This window comes from Sipha flava, unplaced genomic scaffold, assembly GCF_003268045.1.
Source record: "Sipha flava isolate LNK unplaced genomic scaffold, YSA_version1 206_pilon_pilon, whole genome shotgun sequence".
Classification (NCBI taxonomy): Eukaryota; Metazoa; Arthropoda; class Insecta; order Hemiptera; family Aphididae; genus Sipha; species Sipha flava.
The window spans coordinates 465829-487671 of NW_020272810.1; the positions used below are offsets into that span (position 1 = coordinate 465829).

Here is a 21843-nt window from a genome sequence, read left to right on the forward strand (position 1 = left end):
GCATTTCACATAACAGCGAAGTGTTATATTATATATTTTATTTATTTGATTATTTATATAAAAATCTCCAACTATATTCGTAATTTATACTTTCAGTCGTTTTCATATAAAATAATAACAGCTACGAGTACACTTAAGTTTATTATGGAGAATATTTAATATCATAAATTTATTACCTAGGATAAAGTTTTATTTACTATTTCAAATTTTTCAGTAAACGCATTTTATTTCCACATGGAATTATACTTGTCACTTTGTGTAATTTATTATTTACTCAAAGTATGATTTTATACTTTTCTACTTTATCATTAAATGTTTACTTTTTAATTATGTTCTGCGCAATTTTTAATTCTCAACATTTAATTTCCTATTTCAATTATTACTTTTTGATCAAATTTTAATTATATTGTAATAATTTATAATCCTTCTCATATAGAAATTTCAATTTTATTAAAATCAAATGGTTAGACTATTAAAATTTACAAAGATAAAATTTAATTAAATTTAAATCGATAAATATTTTTTGACGTTTGCTTATCAAATATTTTACTGTTTTTCAGGGAAAAAAAATCATGAAAAATGTGTTAAAACTAAAATTCACTTTTGGTATTTATTAAGAGGCGATAAAAAAAATTAATCAAAATCAACAATTATTGTTAGGATTTAATTGAAAACATAGAAAATAGTTTGCATTATATGCAGATACGCGCTGAAACTTAACATACTTTATTTAATTTTAAGATATTAAAGCAAGAACAATGATAATAAAAATAACATAACTAATTAGTGTTTCAACTAATGTTTTATAACTTATACTAAAAATATTGGTTTACTTTAATGAATTGAACTAAACTTTAATAAACCATTAACTATTTCGAATTTAATGCAAATGCGATTGATTATGTATTTCTAAATAATTTCGATCATTTTTATTAATCTTCAGTATCACTTCCTCGTTAGATATTAAAATAATTAAATAAATTATCAAACAATGTCATAGTTGTAGAAAACGAAAGTTTTACAAAAATAAACAGTAACGGTTTTAAAATGCATAGTTATTTTTTAGGTAAAGTGTATATTTGATATTTCTAAATAAAAACCGTATACTTATGTATATACTTCTTAAAAAAAATATTTTAAAAGCAATGAAAATGTTCCAAATATATTATAAGAGAAAATCAAAATTCATAATTCATATTACATTGTTATGATAAACCGGTATGATTATTTTCACATTTTGGTATACCAGTACAAGTAGTGTTCGTGGTTTATACGGAATCATTATTTAATACTTGACAAGTATAATGTATAATGTATTGTTTATTACGTAACTATTGAATAGTTCAGTTAAAACGGCTTCATATGAAGTATATTTAGGGTATAATCTTAATATAATATTCGAAACTTCAAAAACAGATGAATGATGTGTTTTAAATTTTATTCTTTAAGTTTTTATTAGAACATAATGTTGTATTTCAAAAATGACCATTAATATTTAATTGCGATAAAATTAAAAATTAAACATTGATTTATTTATTATTCTAAAAATGATTCTACTTTATAATTTAATTGAAATATGATTGAAATAAAGTATTGTCATATTATTAGAATCATATTAAAATTCAAATAAATATAGTAGAATTAGAAATTATAATTACAAAGTAAAATTCGAAGTTTTTAAAGAAGATTTGATACAAAAAAAAAAAAATACGTTTTGATGTTTAAATATAATACGGATAACAAGTATTAATGTATTTTCAATATCTATTAAAAATATGATTATAAAAAACTATGTATAAAAGTTTACATTTTCTAAATCATTTTATTATTAAAAAAAAAAAACAAATTAAACTAGGTATTCAAGTATTTTCATGTTTACAATATTTTAAACTGTTATTAAATAATTAAACTTTTTATACATCTAATATATTATACATATATACACTGATTTTAATTGATTTTTTCGTAGTTAAAACTTACTTTCAAAATATTCACTTATTAAACTATTAAAATAATGTTTGGTCAGAATAATTATACTATTATTAACGGATGGTAATAAAAAGTATTTTAAACATGCTATTTCTGGTACAATATATGTATAAATTAATACGGTTTTTTAAATAAAAAAAAATCTCATAATTGACAAATATCTGCATATATATATATTACTTATTTAAAATCGAAATACCATTGAAACTATTAAGAATATGAAAAAAAAAAAATACATAGAATCAAATAGTAATTTGACACTATATAGGTAATGTAGTCTATAAAAATGTACTTTAGTGTAAGCCAATACTAAATGTAGTTTTTGAACTTTTTTTGGGTTAGCTCATAATAATAACTTCTCCTATATTTTTATTTAATACCCTTTTTAGATTTTCAACAATGTTTCAGCCCAATATTCTCTCATAAATATTTACTAAAAATGTGTATAATAAAAATATAGATTCGAATTTGTTACGTTCAAATAATCACAAAAAAATTCTCATTAAGTTAGTGCTATCTTGAGGTTGATATTCTGATGAAATTAAGATTATTTTAATTTATACCACCATTAATCTTAAATCTCCTTTATCTCATAATATTTAACAATATTTTATTTTAAAAGTAGTTGTTGTGCTACACTAAACCTTTTTCCACTAGGTATGTCGATAAACTCATAATTACTTGATAGTATCTATTTATTTTCAAAGTAGAAGTTTCTATTGTTATGTTTGAGTCAAACAACTATTCATATAATAAACATTTAAGTGATAAAATAATCACCTCTCTTAACATCCCCTTAAACAAATAGTCCGTTGAGAATAATTAACGAATTCGAACTCATTATCAGGCTGAAGATATTGATTAAATTTTTTTCAATATACTCAGTTGGATGTCTATGTAATTTTTAATATAAGTAATTTTGACATTGAAAATGATTACACTTTAATGTTTTTAGTGATATCAGTTTTTTCCCTATTATAAAACATTGTACTTTTTTTTTGGTTGAGACTTATTGACGTAATCTTGATTAGAATGAGATGCCCAGATGGGGCGTTGGGGCCAAGGATTACATACAATGTAAGAAAATTAAATCCAATAGTCTACAAAATTTATGATTCAATAACTATATTTAGGTAATCTGTAAGAAAAATTTAGGTATTATATCTATTCTTCTTCTTCTTCTTCTTGGCTTTATGACTCTCCAAGAGTCTTCGCCACCACCGTCCAAGCGTTTCCATCTCTCCCTATCTTGTACTATATCTTTCCAATCTTCTACGTCCAGTGTTCTTAAATCCTGACTCACCCCATCAAACCATCGCTTCCTTGGTCTCCCTTGATCTTTTCCCACTTGGTTGGTATTCTATGGCTGCCCTTACCGCCTTCGATTCATCCCTCCGCATAGCATGTCCAAACCATTGCAGTCATTGTGCTTTTATGTAGTTGGTTATCTTCGGGCTTTTAGTAATTTCTCGGATTTCTGCGTTTGTCCTTCTACAACAGCACCTTAATTCGTTATCATATATCGCACTACAAATCCTTCTCAATACCTTATTCTCGAAGGAGAGTAACCTTTTCTCCATTTGCGCTGTTATCGTCCACACCTCACATCCATATGTCAGCGTTGGTCTAACTACAGCCGTATACAGTCTTAATTTCGTACTTCTCGAGAATAATTTGGATTTGAAAAACTTTAAAAATTTATAATAAGCCTTTTTCGCTCTGTGTATGCGGTTTACTATTTCTACCCCGGCATTATTACTCTTGATGGTAGCTCCAAGGTATTTAAACGGGTTTACTTTTTCAAAAACCAGTCCTTCCACTGCAAATATGTCATGGTCGTTTCCCAATAACTCCATTACTTTAGTTTTTTCTTGATTTACTGTTAAGCCCACTGTTTTAGCTTTGTCAATTAATGTGGCTATATTATTCACTACGGTTTTTTTGTTATTGCCAATTAGGTTTAGGTTGTCAACAAACCCTAACACATCTAACTTCGCTGCACCGACTTCTAATCTATATCCATTATGCTGTATACTTCTTGTCGCCTTTTCTAATGCTATATTGAATAGCAAGGGAGAGAGTGCATCTCCCTGTTTAAGACCTGTAATTACTTGAAACTCTTCGAATGCGGTTTGGTCTATCCTTACCTGGTACTTCATACCTTCCATGCATATTTTTGTTAACGCTATTAATTTTGCTGGAAACCTAAATTCGGCCATTATATTATACAAGCTTTCCCGGTGTATATTGTCGTATGCTTTTTTAAAATCGACGAATACTTGCCATATATTTTGACGAAATTCATATTTCTTTTCTATAATTCGTTTGATTTCTGATAACTAGTCAATCGTTGATTTACTTTTCCGAAATCCACATTGGTAATCTCCTATGCACTCCTCTGCTATAGGTTGCAATCGTTTCAATAAAATTTTTGCAAACATCTTATATACTGTATTTAGTAGGACAATTCCTGCTGTTACACTCTAATTTGTCTCCTTTCTTATGTAATGGGATAATAATAGCTTTGTTCCAATCCTCCGGAAGCTTTTCTTCTTTCCATATAGTCAAGCACAGTTCGAGGATATTTTTATGCAGTTCATCGCCTCCGTATTTCAGTAGTTCAGTCGGAATACCATCAGTGCCAAGTGCCTTCCAGTTTTTGAGACTATTTATTGCCATCTTGGTTTCATTTAAATTAATTTCACATACTTCCGGTTCAGGTCTTTGCTCTTCCCATCTAGGCACTGGATTCCCTGGTACTTCCCCATTAAGCAGCTCTTTAAAGTATTTCATCCACATACCTATTTTTTTATCGGGTTCCATCAATAACCTTCTATCTACACTCTTGACGGCTTTCAACGTAGGGTTATATTTTTTATACTTCCTAATTCTCGCGAAAAAATTTCGCACCTTACCCTGTGAATAATCTTGTTCGGTATTAATTAATTCATATAACTTCTCTTTTCCTTTTGTAAGATTTTTTTACATAATCTGCGTTCTTGTTTAAAGAGTTCTTTTGCTTCTGGTGTGTTTGACCTAAGGTAGCTTTGCCGGGCCTCTCCCCTTCTTTCTATTGCATTTTTACACTCTGCATTGAACTATTTCCTTGTTTGACTTTTTGATATTCCCACTGTCTTTTTTGCTGCTTTAATAATTGTATTCCTAATTGTCTCCCATTGACGTCCATCATTTGGCATATTTGTATTTAACTCTTTTTTAATTTCTTCAGTGTACTTCTTCCTTCCTACGTCGCATTTTAGCTGCTCTATATCAAACTTGGGCATTTGGGTACCTTGTATTCGCATTCTTTGCAATTTTACCTGACATTTTGCAATAACTAGAAGATGATCAGAGTCACAGTCGGCTCCTCTGTAACTCCTTACATCTGTTATGCTAGATCTAAACCTTCTGTATATGAGGAGGTGGTTTATTTGATTTTTCGTCAGTCCAACTGGTGCATTCCAAGTCAGTTCATGTATTCTTTTATGGGGAAAAGTGGCATTACTAATGATCATATTTCTAGAAACCGCAAATGATATTAGTCTTCCTCCGTTATCATTGCTTAAGTCATGAGCACTTTCGAGTCCAATTGTTGGTACAAAGTATGCTTCTTTTCCTATCTTAGAATTAGCATCCCCTATTATTATCTTAACCGTGTTCCCAGGTATATTGTCATATATTCTTGCTAATTCGTCATAGATGGACTCCTTAACGTCTTCTTCGCTGTTTTCCATTGGAGCATGTATATTTTTTATGAAAAGATCTATGGGCGCCATTTTAATTCTTATTGAACTAACCCGCTCAGATATTGGATTAAATTTAGCAACCCGTGATTCATATTCTCTATGTAATGCAATGCCTGTACCGAAGTGATGTTTATCTTTCATTCCCTTGTAGTATATTATGTACTCCCCGATCCTTATTTGTCCAGTGCCAGTCCATCGTATCTCTTGGAACGCTGCTATTGACATGTTGTACTTCTTTAACACTTCGGTGAGATTTTGACATGCACCGGTACGATATAAACTTAGTATGTTCCAAGTCGCGATCCTTATATCTCTACATTTCCGTTTAGTTTTCCAGGGTTATCAATCTATCTCCGAGGCTTTTTATTGGTGGTATCGAAACATGGTTTCTTTTACGATGTAGGGTTGTTAGCCCTACGATCAGGTATTATATCTATAGATAATAAATATTATGTAAATATGTTGTTATATGGGAAATGTAATTGTGAAGAGTTTTTTAAAAAATTCTGTTTTTCTTTGTTGATTATATAGATTACGAACACGAAATAATTGCAACCGAATCCGGAATACGATGGAAAATAGCAATAAATTACATTAAAATAATTGAAATTAAAAAAAGATTATCCGTAATCAAAAACCCTAAATTAAATTTACATATACAACGGAGCTGAAATAAAATAATTCACTATCAAAACAACAGACATCCCAACACTTTTTTCTAAAAAAATATAATCATTAAGTTATTCATTATAGTTTTTTTTTCTTCCTAAATTCAATCCTACAGTTAACCTACTTGATATTTAATTATTTTAATTATAATTTTTCATCGCACGCACATGATAGATTTTACATTTCATTCTGTTTGATCGATGTTTAATTTTCATGCGAAACTTGCGCATATAGTAAACATTTTACGTAGAACAAACTATAGTAGAGTTTTCAAAGTTGAATGCATTGCTATTTTGAACAAGGCAATGTCATGTATTAGTGTGATATATATTAAATATAATGCAGATATACATAACAAAATGTTAGCAATCGATTTACCAATAGCTTAAGTTGTGGTTCATTTAACTCTTACTGTAGTTGCCAAGGTTTACCGAAGAAATAAGTTCAGTGTCATATTATATAAGCTATTATGAAATATTCAATTTAAATTAATGACATTAACATTTGTTATTTGATAGGTTGACCTGTTGATAACACATCAAAACAATTGTCTGCGATATTTTCATCTGGTATACAATAAATTAATAATATCAGAAATCAATTGACTGATTGTTCAAAATTTAATTATAAATATATTTTATACGTGTGTAGGTCTGACAGTCAGTAATGGTAACCGAAAACCAACAAGAAAATATATAACCTCAGAGAAAAATGTTGTCGAAATGTGTCAAATTATAATATGATAGTTTAAATAAAACGCACACTAGTTAATAGAAATTATCCTATAAAAACACTAAAATAATTTTAACTACCCATTATCACTTGAGAAATAGTTTTAGGCAAGACTAATCAATTTAGATAGAACGTAAGACCAATGGAATGGTTAATATATAGAGACAATATTCATACCATTATTGAAAGTCGGAACTGTTACAATAAAATAATTTATGATTTAAACAGTTTAATATTTTATTTTTGTGTGTCAATACGTTATGTGTAGAATATTTGTATTCATTCTTTGATATTCATGGTGCATTATAAATGCATTTTGAATAATTACTTAATGAAAATAGTTATCTCTGTTCTTAAAGTATTTATCACGAAATTGTGTGTAAATATTTTATATTTACTGTTAAATTTATACTTTGTGAACGAACACTAAAATATTAAGATTTAAATTTAATTTCGTATAAATAATGAAGACTTTATAAAAAATCGTAAATTAAACATTTATTATTTTCACATAATTTTATTTCTGATTTTTACACAAAGTCCAGAAAATTTTACAATTATAATCTAGTAGCGAAATAAAAGTTAAAAAAAATTTACAGAAGTCATATTTGTTTGTTATCTCTTACTTCATAATCCATAGTAGTATCGCATCACACCAAATAGCTCATATAGTATCCTCTATTGAGTAGTACATGAATTTCTTTTTCTTCAGCGATATTAGTATAAAAATAAATTGACCACTTCGAAAAATAATTATAAAATATTTATAAAATCAATATGTACAAATATTAAATATCCGACCAACATGTGATCAATACCCTAAGTAAATTCCCGCCGGTTCAAATGTCCGTAAATCGCCAAGACACTGCAGATCTAAGTAAGATTTCGACAAATACAATTGCCATTTATCGTGAAGTAATTGCGAATCAGAATGTATGTGATTTATTTAATTATAGTAATATTTTATTTGATGATATAATTTAATAATTATGGTATATTTTGACTCTTGGTTCAACGTACCAACGTATCGATCACTTAATGTAGTTTCAAATCTAAAAACTGAAATATGTAATTCTTATTATTAATTTATTAATTGATCAGAATATATTATAACAATTACGTTTGTAAGTATAACAACACTTCAGTTGTTCTGTATATCGGCCTATAATATACTTTAAATGTTTTGCCAAAGTATACCACGATAAAACGATAAACGAGGGAATGTTCTGAAAAGTGTAATTGTGTTCTGACGTACTGATTCGGGATATATATAGTTATCACTTTATCAGTATTAAACATAATGTATGCATGGAATAATAAGACGTAATTCGACTAAAATATTTTATCAGTTACATTTATACTTTATTGATAAATCTAGTCATCCCCAAAACCATATTTGCATCACCTAGGCACTTTGTTTTTTAATTTTAAGATTATCATCATATCACAAGGGTCAAAAATATTAAAAGAATAATCCGTTTACATTGCCACTGGAGGAACCATTGAAAAAATTATATTATCCAAAACTTCATCGTTTTCCATCCTACCGATGGTGAGCCAACATTGAGTGGCAAAATATTTTTTGATAGATCACGGTTCATATATAACTAGAGATATATTTAGACTAAATATAATTGTATGTATTAGAATTCAATTTTGCAGCATTGCGTTAAAGTTAATGATAAATTTTCTTATAATAAAAAAATTAGGAATGTTATTGCATTAAAGCTATTTTATTATATTATAATATGAGCCGGCTTAACATATAGGCTGGGGAACACTGAAATCCGGTAATAAGGAATACTTTAGGTCGTCTTACTTCGTGTAAAACGGTTTCATTGTACAAACTTTTTCTATTGTAAAACAAAAAAAAAAAAACAACATAACAGTTGAGAATCGTATGTGGGCGTTTTGAAATATACGATACAAGCACTTATAGTTCAAGTCGAACTTAATTAGAAAAACACACTACCCAGTGCACTTGGTGTTTTGTTTATTCATTAGTTATGTTTGAGAATAACCAGTATTCCCTGTTTACTGGGTAATAAGTAAGTTTATGGTACATAGAGAATTCAACTATGTTTACTGAAACGCTGATGTAGTAATCTGTAACTACGAATATAGAAGTTAAGAGCTAAAAGTCCCATAGGAGACCATAGTCGTATTTCATACTACGTTTACGGGTACATGAAAATAAAATATATTCAATAACAAATGTATAGTGTTTAATTAATATAATTTTATAAACTATACTAGTATACTAGTGTTGAATCGTACCATATTCATGTTGAATCCGATATATTGATTAATAGTATATTAATAGTAACAAATATATCGTTTTGTGCTGCACTGTTTGTATTTTAAAACGTGACTGTTTAGATCTGATAAATGTATTCATCCATTAATTATATTGATCATTCTTTTTTTCTTCTTCTTATTTTACTGGCATTTATTACACTAAAGAATTTTCACCACAATACTTGTATTGATAAAGAAGCATGTAGAAATATAAAATATTACTAAATATTTATATAACTATTTGATTCTATAGTTTTTTTTTTTTTTTTACAACGCACGTATCTTTAACTGTTATAAGGAAAATAATACCTACTATACTGTCTTAAACTATAAAAATATTATGAGTACAGATTATGAAAATATGCATTAAAATATTATGGAACTTAAAAACGTTAGAAATAAAAACTATTAACAATTATTACAGCATTAAGGGGCACTTACTTAAAGAAGTGAATGCATTCAAATGTTATTTAAATGTTTACAAATAAAAACTATTTACACTGAATAACTACAGTGTAGTGTGGATCTTTTTTTAACGATTTTGGATGGATTATTGGCTATCAATGTAGGTACTTATTCGATATTATATTTTAACGTATAAGCAATCAATATTCTCATTATAAGCATAGTTTAAAATCAAGTACAAATAGCACATGTTTATTTTTATATTAACTGTTTTTCTTACTAGCAACGGTTGCAACTGCTATAACCATGATGACTACTGTTTTTTGTCTTCGAACTATTTCAAACGAAACTAACATAATCATCAACTAAAATAAATAAACCATCAACATGATAACGATGAATATCTGAAAATATTTTTATTTTATTTTTTCGTCAATAAAGCTATAGATACAAAGACCGTCAAATTGTCATGTATCGTATTTAATTAGCATTTACCATTAAATTGTTTACCATAGTATAATAATACAACAATTAAAATAATAGTAATAATAATAATAACAATAATTAAATGGATTAAATCGAAGATTTTATCATACAAGTTGATAACTGTATTCCTCACGTTGTGTATAGCTAGCATGTTTATATAATCAAAAAAAATACATAATCAAATTTTACCGCAGTCATATATTATTCAAATAAAACTTTTATGTATAGTATTCGTTTTAGGCTTAAAAATGTATCAAACGGACTTTCGCTTAGCTCATTATAATTGGCACCTCTAATACTTGAATAAACATGTAAGTGCAATCATTTGTTATGGATATTATAAATTACCTGAAAAATTGTATTCATTGTCCTATATGCTTTTCATGATGGCCATAATATCAATGCAAACAAACAACTGATAAAATATAATCGATGTAAAATAAATAAATTCTTAATTACTAAAATAATGAAAAATGTGCTACAGGAGCAAAAGATGTTACTGATATCTTATAGAATTACATTTCTTAATAATTTTATAGGATAATTAAGAACCTTTGGTTAGTTAAATTTTATTTATCCTTATTCATGACTGCTTAAAAGTGGAATCAAACCGGACAAAATGAAAACCTCTCTTTTTTTATTACTATGCAATAATTATATCTCAATCGTCGTAGAAATATCAATATTTCATTGAGAGTTAATAATTAAACTTCATATTATGTTAACTTATGACAAAATATTATATATTTTTTACGCTTTTTCTAGAAAAATTAATTAAGTTTACTTTAATCCTATTCATACCACCCTTACATTTTTAAAATATTAACTTGAAAGTAATTCGCAGAAAACCATGTTTCTTTATGTCTTGAAATGTCTTATTGCGTAATAATGAATATTTTTTAATGTTTATCGTATAAGTACTTACCGTAAAACCTAATTCGTAGTCAAAAGTACCTATACGTAACGTTAAATATTTTTAACAATAGTTTTAATGTATTATAAAGTTTTTCGTCGGAAAATCTATTATTTCCAAGAAACCATCTTCGAATTATCAGTACTTAAAATGTGTCAGTTTTATAAACGAAACTTTTTTATAGCTATGCGTGCGCCACACGTAGCCTTTTAGCCGTTTTAGCTATATATAACCTTTAACATTATAACAATAATAAAAACGTGAGGTTGACTGGGAATTCTCTGCCCTACTGTGTGCTTGAACTGATACGACATCGCTTCAACTCGGGATACCGAACATTTCTAATGATAAGTTAATTCTTTCTTATGCCGTCGAAAAATATGGTCCGTATTGGTCAAATCGCATATTAAAAGTGTTCATGACTCTTGAAATTTTCTCTTTCGAATCATCGAAAATCCAAATTTAAAGTAGAATACTTTTTACATCAATGAGTAACCAACGTATTCTAAAAAAAAAAAAAACTAATTGCATATACAAATTGAATCTGATCAGAACGCGTGTAAGACGTTTTAACTAGTCAATATGTGTTCGTGGTACATACCAATTATGTTTAAATATTGTGCCGATAATTCGATTTTTAACGAGATATTCCTCGGATGTATTGAGATAAGTGTAATTTCAAAGGAGCTTAATTAACTTTCGACAGCAACAATATACTTAACACTCCAAATATCTGGATAATGTTTGAACTGTAACAAAAGTCTCTAACCCAATTATCGGTTTTTTCTAGTAAAAACTTTTCTACTTCAACAATGCTTGGTTTTTGATTCATATCGCATTATATAATAAATTCAATAATTTTATTCATGTTTTAAGTTGAGCTCAATGAACTAGTGTTTATTTAGTATATAATATATACATATAGCAGCAATACTATCGGCGTTTAAGAGTAGTTTAATTCACGTGATGTCATATTGTACAATTATACTTTAGATGCTAATATTTTATCACAGCTATGAGATTTGCTCCGGATCATAATGATATGGATCTTATTATTAAGTGTTTCGTTCATATGAACTCTAAAACAGAATTAATTAACACGTATTTAAGTGGTGATACTTCTACGAATACATTACAAGAGTAGTATCTCAGAAGTTATTCGATGTGCACGAGCGTAATGGGTGTAATTACTTTAATTACGTTTTCGGTATGGAAAAATAGTAAATTATACTTTAGTGTAAGAAAAAACTAATTATGAATTGTATAGCCCGATGAATTTTACGTAACACGATTACATCAAAATCGGTTGAATTTCTTTAAACTAAAGAAAATGCAAATACATTTTAAATTTACTACAAATTTCATTGCCAGTAAAGATTCTAAAATATTAAAATTTATAAACCATTGTATCGTAAATCTTTTGAAGTTTTTCATTTCAAAACATAAATAGTTATTTATAACTATGATCTCAGATTTATGGTTATGTTTTAATCTACTTTGATTATATATAATTAGTTTTATATAAGCTCATAGCAAACGGATACAAACTTAAGGAACTCGTAAAATACACTAAAATACGTGAGTCCTAATGTTTTTCCTTTGTTGGGTTTACAAGGAAAATCATCGAGCTTACCAAAAGATTCTAATTAAAGATTTATAGATATGAACTATTTTCATTATATCGAAGTTTTATCATTCAATCCTAGGGTTCAGTTGACATTTTTAACATACGATCATCAAAATATATTATTTATTATTACAAATCGAGCATAACATGATTTTACTATGGAAATTGTCACAAATAGTAATTAAATTGCATTATTACATTTAACGGATATAAATAAATATAAGTATTTAATCGTACAAATTTAACCATTACATTTTATTAACAATTTACACATTTATTTGAGTACAGTTGCTTAGGCAATTAAAATCAGGGCTTCAAACCACAATGAATTTTTATGGTTAATGGTTTTAGTTCATCTACTATATTATTTAGTTTTAAAAACTGATTAATATTGATCTTTTATTTTATAGTTTTTTAAAACCGGTTAATTTTGTTCTTTTGAAAAAATATATTTTTTTATAACAATTATATACCTCATACAATTCATGATCATAATTATGAAATAATTAATTAGAAAATTCAACTATCGTGAGATATTCTTAAAAAAAGTTCATAATTTATATATTTATAATGTATTAATATAAAATAGATAATATGATACACAATTTTAAGTTTTTATTACAATATTGAATATACTAACACACATAATGAACAATATAACTGCAATATTTATTATCGAGTAAGACAAAAAAGAAAAACCATATTAATTCAAAATGTTGAACAAATGTATAAATATTTGATGTAATTTAAAATAACAACATCGTTCATTAATACCGCTATTGTAACAATAAATAATGTGATTTCTGGTTGTCATTAATCGTGTTCACATATTACCTAAAGTAATGTGGGGTTACGATCAGTAGTCCCACTTACCAACTGTTCAATTTTTATATTGTGAATTATTTTATGTTTATCTAATAATTTTTACATGTTTTTTGTCGAACAAAACAGGCTGACCAACTTAACGAAATGTGTAAAAACTAAAATTAAATATTAATTATTTTTCGTAATTAAAAATGTATTTATTTCCGTTCGAGAACGAAAAATGTTTTTCTGGTTAACTATTTCGTTTTCGTTCTATAAAGTTAGTAATTGTGGTACCATTTTTGTTTTCGTTCATACATATTTTCCAATAAAACTGGTTAATAAAAAAAACAGTTTTAACCGGTTTTAAGTTCTGATTAAAATACTTGCCAATAATAGATCGCATAGATGGATATTTGGTCACATCTGTGGGTAGGGGGTTAACATTGTTGTCTTATCCATCAGCGTAAACAAATATATTTAGACGCTTCAATCCACTAAATAGTTTATTCTTGTTGAAGCACTAAATATATACAAGTAATAGGAACATAAAAATATAAAATATTAAATATCTACTCATTTTTATTTTTTTATTTTAATAGTATAAATCTATTTCTTAATTTCCTTTATTACCTATAAACTATAGTTTTCTTCAATAACAATAGCCCATAAATATTCCAGACCATTCTCGCATATCAACAAAATAAAATAAAAGTTATAAATATCAAATATTAAAATACACAATTTATTTTGACATCTGATGTTGTTTGATTACGTTTAGAGGGGGCTTATGCCCTTCAAGTCCCCCCCCCCAATATCCGCTTATGATTGGCCGTCTGATCCATCATGATTTATTAACTGTAAGGCAATAAAAATTAAATTTCAAAATATTGGTAAATTAAAAATTTATCAAAATAAATGTGAAATTTTCAAATGGACTACGATCAATTAATTTGCAATGTCACATATGATAAGATTACGTTTTGTTTTAATGTTTTAATGTTTTTCTTTGGTAGTAATTGTATATAATTATGTATATTCATAATTTATTATTCTTAAATCTCTTGTACATTTCAACAAATTTGCTTTTCAATTATTCATATAATAATCTAGTTGTTTTTCTTGATTTATAAACAGTAAAATTACAATTACATTTTTATTAATCAAGTAAATGGTAAATTATTTATAAATTTATGTTGTAGATATATATTCAAAAAGTTTAAAATTTTGTAGATAATAATATAAATTTGTACCTTTTAAATTTGTACAAAGTTATAATAACATTCTGATAAATATAAACAATTATTTAAATTAATTGTGTTCAAAAAACATAGTACTTTCTTGTTTAAACGATGTCTTGGATATAATTTTCTTTATAGAATTTTTAAAAATGTGATGTCACTGCATTTTCAAAGGATCAGTACAAAGTAATATCTAGCTTAAATGTTATAACATATTTTTAATACTAGTAAAATGTTCAAACATTTTGAGATTAGTTTATATTTTTTTTATATTTTGTGAAACAAAGATAGTATTTGTAGTTATTTTGATTATCAGTGAGTTTAAAATTAATTTTCAGTTTAACAAGATGAAAATATTCAAAAATTAAATGATCTTCACATGGTTTGAATTAAATCATTTTAAAAAAAAATATTTTATGTATTTTCAGTTAAGACTTTCCATTTCGTGTCTCGTAAAATTAGTTCTAATAATTGAAAGAATAAAACGTTAATGTCTCGTAGACAAGTATTTTATAAATTTTAATATCTGTGAGGAGGTCCGGATTAATACTATCTTAGGCCCTAGGCCCCTAGTTCTTGCTAGGCCGTTGTCCAGTATTTAAATAGTTAAGAAACCTTATCTTTGGGAGATGAAGTGTAGAATCTTATTCAGTAATAAGCTTTTAAAAGTAATAATATTTACAACATAAAAATCAAATCTAAACTTTTATATAAGTTATATAAAAGTTTAGATTTGATTATAATATAACTATTATACATTTTTATACGATAACAATTTTAACAAATGTTAAAAAAAATTCATTTTAATCCAAAACATATATAATATAAATTGTCAAAAACCATACATTTTTTTTTTTTTATACCAATTTACATACTACAAAAAAATCGTAGCCACACATTTAAAACAATATATTTGTTTGTTTTTGACTATTCAGATTATTTAATGAAATTATTACTTCATTACCTTACTTTTAATATAGTAGACATAAAAAATGTGTCCAAATAAATGTTGTAGACTAAGAAAAAACCTGTTTTACGAGTAAAACAATTACATTTCCTAACAAATAATATACTACGGCACAAAATCAATATTGGAAGGAGTGCTCGGTAACATGAAATTAAATATCAAGGATGAGAGGTTCTTTGAGTAATGCTAATATACCAGAAAGCACTAAGTAATAAGTATAACATCGTTTAAAATAAAAAAGAAGAAAACAATAAATATTTCATAATAGAAAATACAACAAGTAAAATATAGTTATCCAGTAATAAATTATATTCAATCTTTACATAAATTATTTGATAGAACATCTACTGTTGTGGAGTAAAATTACAACTAATTACAATTTAATTAAATTTAATTGAAAATATAATACGCTTTCAAAAAACACGCTGTACCTGTTAGTTATAGAAATATTTATTTTGCCACATTAGTGTTGGGCTTTTATTATATATTTCAACATTTAAAAATAAAATAAAAAATGAGAATTTTGTAGAAAAAAAAGTAGGTACCATTTATTTTAATTGACACTGTGTAAATAATATGAATAATAGTACGTATATTATATTTAATCATTGATTAAATATGATAAAACCGTAATTTATATTTACTACCTTGATTATACGTATTGTATTGAAATGTTTAGAATTATTTAGTGTTATTCTTTATGATTGATTCTCGAATATCATCTAGGTATATACAACCACAAAAAATTACTTCGGAGAAGTAAAAAAGGCTTTCTGTGCTTAAGTTGAAGCGATTGGGAGAAAAGATAGAATTTCGATGTAAATAAATAAGTGAAATCAAAATATTATGTGCCAAAAATTCCTAGGGTTGAAAAAGTAGAATTTGGAGCTTAATAAAGAAATGAAATCAACACCCAAATTCTGTGCCTCAACTTGAAAAAATATCAATTCACAATCATTTTTATAATGCATATAATACTTGTTAATAAGCACATTTTTATTTTATCTTATTAATTTAAGTATATTTTATTATATATATTATTATTATTATTATTATATATTAAATATTTTGTTATGTATGATTATAAAGTGATGAAGAAATAAAATTTATTTTCTATATTTTACCATTTAAGACCTTGTATAATATGTGTATTAAAATTTAAAATTAATTACAGTTAATTAAAATCAACAGTATATTACACTATAGTGTGATTAATTATTGTAATTTACATATTTTATGCAGTCCTAAATTAAAAATACTTTATTTGAAGAATACACACATAAGTTATAGTATAAACAATTTGGAAGAAATACATTGAAATTTTTTTAGCTAGTTTTGATACCAATCACTTGGAATTAAACCATTTATACACTATTACATTAATAAAATAATTTTATATCAGCGGTTTTTTAGTTAGTGGAGCCAATATAGTATGATTAAGAGTGGCTAACCTCCCCCCCTAAAGGGAATTGAAATTTTAAATACCCTCCTTGAAGTTTGGTCAAAATTGCCAAGGTGTATGCAGGATATGTAATATGATATTATACATGTGTATTATACAAATTCACTATTTATAAATTTATAATAGAAGTAAAATAAAAAAATATCTATTTTTTTATCTAGACTAATTTATATGTATTTTTATGTTTATCTAGATAAATGTTGGAAGAATTTTCTATTATCTTATCTAGATGATTTGTTGTTTATCTTTCCCCAACATTGACTATAAAATACATTTTGCTTCACCAGAAAAATATTTAATGATTGTGAACATACAAAAATAGAGGATTATCTCCTATTCAGTGAATAAAACATTATTAGAATAAACAAATGAAAACTTTTTTATTAATTATTAAATTTTTTTACATAATAAACTTTTTAGCATAAGTTTTTTTTTTTTTGTTGTTGAAATTCTCCATTTCAGCTTTTCTCTTGTTTGTTTGATCTAAAAAATATAAACCAAACTAACAGATACTAATTCTCATGGATTATACAATATCATGATAATATCTAATAAGAAAATCGTTAAAAATGTTAAAATTAAAACTATACAAAAAAATATTAATTTTTATCGTAAAATATGAATATTCAAAGTGCATTAATATGATATTTCCTGTCTTTTCAAATATACATTTGAAAACCCGAGTGTCAAACTTGAATGGAGTATGTGGAAAAATATATGTGTAGAGAAAATGTTCAATAGTGTCGTTAGAAATGTGATACCTTTATAAAAATAATGGATTAAGATACTGAACAATTTTCTCTTACTGGAGTTCGATGGTCCCTGGTATGCCCAAGGGACATCGACTGTTGGTATTGTTCTCACTTTTATAGGTTGGGCCATATATTTATTCAGTTCTGAACTCTGAAAATTAATCTTATATTATTTTTATGCGCATATGCTAACTACTCGTATATAAGAAAACATTTTTATAGCAGTTACAATATGAATACATCATATAAATATACGTTATAATTTATTTGGATTTTATCTATTCTGTATCATAATTATACAAAAAAGAGTACCCAATAATGAACGTGCTAAATTAAACAAAATATGCACAAACTTAAAAAGTCTGGTCGAGTCACGGGATGTGTGCACTAAAAGCATATGGTTTAATTTATTATTATCTAAATGTAACATTCATTTGGAAATATTGATTTTCATCAAAATAGCATAAAGCATCAAACAAATATGGATAGTTAAATAAGTTCTTCATATAAGATTTTTTACAAGTTGAAATTCTAATACTTACTTGAATGGTTTAAACAAATAATAAATTCTTCTTATAATTACATAATTACAATAATTTTATTTACATGTATCATTCATTATTGACCACTTACGGCTAGTATTATTTCTTTTTTCTTTGTCTCCTTCGGTACAGCTGGTTTAACTGATTTTTTAGTGGCATTCTTTTTTTTTGGTTCCTCGGAAAGCGGAATAACTGGCTTTTTTATGATCGGTGGGTACTTTGGCACGTGAGCTATGCGCCGTTTTCTTCTATCAGAAGTTGATTTTCTATTCATCTCATCCTGCGTTAAACCTTCGATATCAGGTAGCTAAAATAAACATTTTATACCAAATTCAATGAAAACTTAATGGAAAATATCAAAGATAATAGATCTAGGACGTATTTATAGATTTCAAGATTAACACAAATATATTTTTTTGTTGAATTATACATTGCACTCTTGGTCAAATGATATATATTTGGGAAACATTGAAATAATTAGAGTACATAACAAAAGTAGTAGTAATATATGTTAGATTCCCGAGTCTTTATCTACTTAGAATAGAGCAACTAAGAGTCGGATGGTTTTTTTATTGAAATATTTAACAATGATAACTAACCAACCCCAGAATCATACCTCTATTACTTAAGTTTCTACAGTTATTTATTATCAGACCATCCTTATAAATAAATAAATAATACAAGTCCAATTAAATTAAGAGAGGTAGGTAAATATAAATTTACTAAAATTATTAATATTTTAAAATACTTATAAATACATCTACAATATGTAAAATAAAACAACGTAATATGACATACTCGATGGACACTTTCAGGAATTGGTCCTATTCTAGGTTTTATTACAACACCTATAAAAAAAAAATAAAGTACATATAATTTTGTTTTATTGTGTCAGTATAATATTAAATAGATCAAGCAATACATTTTTCAAAATGATTATAGAAACAGTTTTCAACTAATGTGTAAAATATAAAATAATTATTATAAAATTAATTGTAAAGGTTCTTCTTCAAAACTTAAAGAGTATATATACACTGTATAACTGACGAATATATTCCACACGAACATACTACAGTTACAATTGTATAATAAGGTATAATATATTCTTGTAAAATAAATAATAAACTTATGAATTCTACGTACTGATGTTATACTTGTTCTTTTGACAATCCATCTTGAATATGAATATGATTATTAAAATTAAATAGATTTAATACTAATAATCAACTGAAGAATTGCAGTCGATAAGTATAATAACTATTCAAATTGTTGGATAAATCCTGATGCGAGATAATTCAAAGGTAGAATCTAATGGTGTACTGTAAAAAATACGTTTGTTATATTTTATAGCTAATAAACGAAAATCAACAAAAGGTTTTATTCGAGCCAAACTAAATATGTTGTATGTAATTTAAATATGCAATTAAATTTAGTATAACTAATAATAATAATCAAAATAATAAATATTACAATAACATTTTAATAATAAAAATAAATTTTTATTTTTTATTTTTGTACACAATTTCGACTAAAAAAATTGTTCCGATCATCACAATGATCAGAAATATTTGACTTGAAAGATTATAGATTATATATATTATATTATGTATCATAGACCAAATTAAACTTTACACACAATGTTTTTTTTATTTTCTAAAGTAAAAATGGGATTTACTTGTATCCTCCGAAGTAAAACAGGGATAACTTAGAAACTTTTGATGTACAAACGAAGGGACTAGAGGTACAATTAGGTACAAACGATTGAGACCGGATCGGTTCCGAAATTCGAAAATGGGGGTGTTGGAGAAATGGACCTTGCAGTATTTGTTATTTAGCTTAAGATATTTTATAGTTTTGAATTATTTTAATGAAATGCTGTGTACCTATCCTAGAGACCTTAAAATTTTTAATTTTCCTAAATTACACTATCAACATTTGGTTTAATGCTGAAGACCAGTTCTTACCTACTATTATGTTTTAGATATAGTCAGTCAAGCAATATATATTTTTTATTTGTATTATCGTACTGAAGTATTAAAAAAAAAAAAAAAAAAAAAAACGTTGACATTTTATTAATGGTGGTTAGACACGATATATTTACGTCCATATATAATTTCCAATGATATTACTGATTCACTCATCAATTGCATTATCTTATACTCATCATAGACGTCTAATTAAATCAAAAAATATGTGCAAACTCATTTAACATACATTAAACCATTGACAATATAGCACGTCACAAGGATATACAATTTTTACTCTCAATTTGAAAACAATCACTTCAAAGGAGTGTTCACTAATTTTGCTCATATTTATGCGGACATGTTTTGCAATTCATATAGTGTAATTTATCACTTAATGTATTGCGTATTACTTAACGTATCACGTATGAACATTGATCTGCATAAAATTTGAAACTGTACATAAAACCTGCAAAGAAACAACGACTAAATGCGTATAAAAAACAAATATAATGGTTTAATGGAGTCGCATGCTCAACTTGAATCAGAATAGCAAAATAAAATGTATTTAAAAAAAAATGCATTTGATTTTGTTTGTTTACAGCGTTAAAACTGTTCTTAAAAACTTAATCAGGTACGTTCAATTACGAAATCAACACCCAGATTCTGTGCCAAAAAGGCACATTGTTGAAAAAGTTCCTGAATTTTGGGGTTAACAAAGAAGTGAAATCAATCCCAATATTCTGTGACTCAACTTAGAAAAATATCAATTCACAAAAATTTCAAGTTAAACTTAACAGTTTACAGTTAAAATTTCAACTGTAAAAAATATTAAAAAAAAATTACAACAGAACAGCGTATAATAAATCGGAGTTTACGAGTTAATCTGCCCTTCTAAAATTTTTGTTAACAATCTATAATTTACACCATCCTAAAACTCACAGAAAGGAGTCTCTAGCGAGACTCTTCGATTCTTTATACATGAAGCTTAGAAATAATTAGCAGGTTATAATCAGTAAAAAAATTAATTAATTAAGATCAAAAACATGACATCTTACCGTAAAGAAAATACATTTACATTGCCTCACACAAACTAAAATACTAAAATGTATTAAATACTCATAATTACATTTAAGCAAAATATAAGAATCATAGATATTTAAATCAGTTTTTAGGACCGATTACTAGGATATTAGTTGCAATCGTTTGAAGGCAAAAATTGTTTTTAAGTATACTTCTAAAAAGA

The 21843-nt window shown here is 26.2% G+C and overlaps 2 protein-coding genes across 2 annotated transcripts; both read right to left on the bottom strand.

Annotated features, from left to right (window-relative positions):
- Positions 1–4431: 4431 nt before the first annotated feature.
- Positions 4432–5960, bottom strand: LOC112682549. The gene is made up of 3 exons (XM_025553178.1): positions 5121–5960; positions 4976–5059; positions 4432–4905 (listed from the first exon to the last, which is right to left on the bottom strand). The coding sequence occupies exons 1-3, from the start codon at positions 5958–5960 to the stop codon at positions 4432–4434; spliced, it is 1398 nt and encodes a 465-aa protein (XP_025408963.1).
- An 11674-nt stretch (positions 5961–17634) lies between these two features.
- LOC112682550 lies at positions 17635–19813 on the bottom strand. The gene is made up of 5 exons (XM_025553180.1): positions 19777–19813; positions 19432–19481; positions 18725–18940; positions 18146–18242; positions 17635–17672 (listed from the first exon to the last, which is right to left on the bottom strand). Exons 1-5 carry the CDS (start codon positions 19805–19807, stop codon positions 17635–17637), a joined length of 432 nt encoding a protein of 143 aa, XP_025408965.1. The 5' UTR covers positions 19808–19813.
- Positions 19814–21843: the final 2030 nt, after the last annotated feature.